A 2,882-nucleotide genomic window follows, 5' to 3' on the forward strand; every position below is an offset into this window, starting at 1 on the left:
GTTTCATATATAAAAGTTTGCCTAAACCAAAATCATGTATCAACTAAATAAAATCAGCTTCCAAACCTCAATTCTCTGACTCTAGATCTTTTCACAAGCCACTGCTTCCTCCCAATAGTTCCTTTTGTAATAGATTTATCCATTTCATCATGATGGGTCTAGTTGACATATTTAAGGTAGTTTTTGGAACTTTCCAACCAAGTTTTCCTTCATTATCATTTTACCTAGCATTGTCACCAATGAAGCTCCCTTTGCCCTAAATCTGAGATAAGTCAATAAAGATGTAGAGCTCCTAAAATTACACTGTGCTATCTCCAGGCTTTGACTGGGTCTCCCTGAGACCATATCATGCCCTTATGAAGGCACTGACCTGTCTCTGATGCAGAATAGATATAAGACATATTGAAATAAAGACTGTCATCTTGGCCCATAAATGATCTGAAACACCTGCTACTGCTGGCCAGTTGTATATAATACGTATTGATAAAAAGTTATTTTTATGGCTCTTTGATTTAACAGCTTCTCCTATTTCTGTCTCTCTCTGCAGATTAATAATCATCACATTTTTTAATGGGAACAGATAATCAGACATGTGTGGAGGAATTTATTCTCCTTGGCCTCTCCAGTGACTGGGACACTCAGGTCTCCCTCTTTGGCCTGTTCTTGATGACATACCTGGTGACAGTGCTGGGGAACTTCCTCATTGTCCTTCTGATCAGACTGGACAGCCAACTCCACACTCCCATGTATTTCTTTCTCACCAACCTCTCCCTTGTTGATGTCTCTTATGCCACAAGCATTGTTCCTCAGATGCTGGTGCATTTTCTTGCAGGATATAAAGTAATCCCTTATGTGAGCTGTGCAGCCCAGTTATTTTTCTCCCTGGGCTTGGGTGGGATTGAGTTTGTTCTACTGGCAGTAATGGCCTATGACCGCTATGTGGCTGTGTGTGACCCCCTGCGATACTCAGTCATCATGCATGGAGGTCTCTGCACTAGGTTGGCCATCACATCCTGGGTCAGTGGCTCTATCAACTCTCTCATGCAGACCACCATCACCTTTCAGCTGCCCATGTGCAAAAACAAGTTTATTGATCACATATCCTGTGAACTCCTAGCTGTGGTCAGACTGGCCTGTGTGGATACCTCTTCCAATGAGGTTGCAATCATGGTTTCTAGCATTGTCTTACTGATGGCACCTTTCTGCCTGGTTCTCTTGTCCTACGTCAAGATCATCTCCACCATCCTAAAGATCCAGTCCACAGAGGGCAGGAAGAAAGCCTTTCAGACCTGTGCCTCTCACCTCACAGTGGTTGTCCTGTGCTATGGCATGGCTATTTTTACTTACATCCAGCCCCGTTCCAGTCCCTCTGTCGTTCAGGAGAAGTTGATCTCTCTCTTCTATGCCATTTTGATGCCCATGCTGAACCCTATGATTTACAGTATAAGGAATAAGGAGGTGAAGGGAGCCTGGCAGAAATTACTAGGGAAATTATCTGGATTAACGTCAAAACTGGCAACTTGATGAATTATGAGCATCATTTAGAGAAAAGAGCTTTGCCTGTGTGTTCTCCCACCCAACTCAGATATGACGGGCATCAACTGCATTGCCCTGGCAACCAGGAAGGCGATGAGGAAATGTGTACTGATGATGCTGGGTAGGAGGCTGAGCAGTTAGGTTGGGGTGTTGAATGTGGGAGTATTTTTATGTCACAGCAGCATGTTCAGAGAAATTAAGCACTGCTGTAACAGAACTTTACAATTACTCAATCTTCTTTCCTATAGCCTGAGAGTAATGAAAAAAATCGCATTTACTGTTTTGATTAGTCACATTGTTTATAAACATGGATCTATTCATGGATCTTACATTGGACCACTGGTTCTTATTCATACAAATTTTGTATAAGTTAATTGTGTTTCCATTGGGAACAAAAGCAATTTCACAATAATGTGTGGTGCATGTAGCCACATCCAGGAGTTGTGAATCACTCTTCTGAGGAGTGTATTATTATCAAAGCTGATTAAAATGCTTTTGTGCTGGACCTACAAAAATGGACATAATATCTTTGTCTGAGTGCTGGAACTAATTCAGTGGAGAAGCATCAACTAAAGGTCTTGTTTTATGCTGATAGAATATAACTAACGGTGTTTGTACACAAGGCTGTTACCGGCCAAGGAAAAACTTTCAAGCTCTTCTTAACATATAGAAACAGTTTGAGAAGAATTGTACTGCATATATAAGGGGTACCATTTAAATGTTAAAACTGTACAATCTATGAAAAATGTATACTCTCTTTTTCTGAGACTTAGGAAACAAATAAGCACATAAAATATCAAAGACATAGTTATCTAAGAAAGGACACATTCCTCAGCCAAAGCCAATGAAAGACAAGACAATTTTAATATGTATTTTAGGAATCAGGATAGTTCAGTGATCTGTGCAGATGTCGCCCTCTAGTCGCCATACTAAGCCTCCCCCCATCTCTCCTCCCCAACAACACAGGAGGGCTCCAGCTATCTTTATAGATCTACTGAGGTGGAATAGCCTGAGAGTGGACCGCACCTCTGAGAACAAGTCTCAAATAAGTAATGTCAAGGAGGAAGAAGAAATAATTGTACGTGGATGAAGAAGGGGAACAAGGAGACAGAATGCGACAGTTGTTCGTCTTCTCGCTCCCTTGATGAAGTCTTGAAGTTCTTTCTTCCTGTCTCTCTCCTTTAAGTCAGTTGATCTGCAGCTCTTCCATTTGTTAAATATTATCACAGAATCTCAGCATTCAAACAGTGTTGAAGGTTCATGTAATCCAAAGCCCAGCTGACATTTTAAATTCACCTGAGAGCAGTCAATTGTAAATTTTGTTACAAAGGCAGGCATCCCAAAAG

At 41.2% G+C, this 2,882-nt stretch overlaps 1 protein-coding gene across 1 annotated transcript; it reads left to right on the forward strand.

The window, feature by feature from the left end:
* The first annotated feature begins 570 nt into the window (after positions 1–570).
* On the forward strand, positions 571–1,524 carry LOC106842254 (olfactory receptor-like protein OLF3). The gene has a single exon (XM_014858646.3). The coding sequence runs from the start codon at positions 571–573 to the stop codon at positions 1,522–1,524; it is 954 nt and encodes a 317-aa protein (XP_014714132.3).
* Positions 1,525–2,882: the final 1,358 nt, after the last annotated feature.

Source organism: Equus asinus, chromosome 1 (genome assembly GCF_041296235.1).
Source record: "Equus asinus isolate D_3611 breed Donkey chromosome 1, EquAss-T2T_v2, whole genome shotgun sequence".
Lineage (NCBI taxonomy): Eukaryota > Metazoa > Chordata > Mammalia > Perissodactyla > Equidae > Equus > Equus asinus.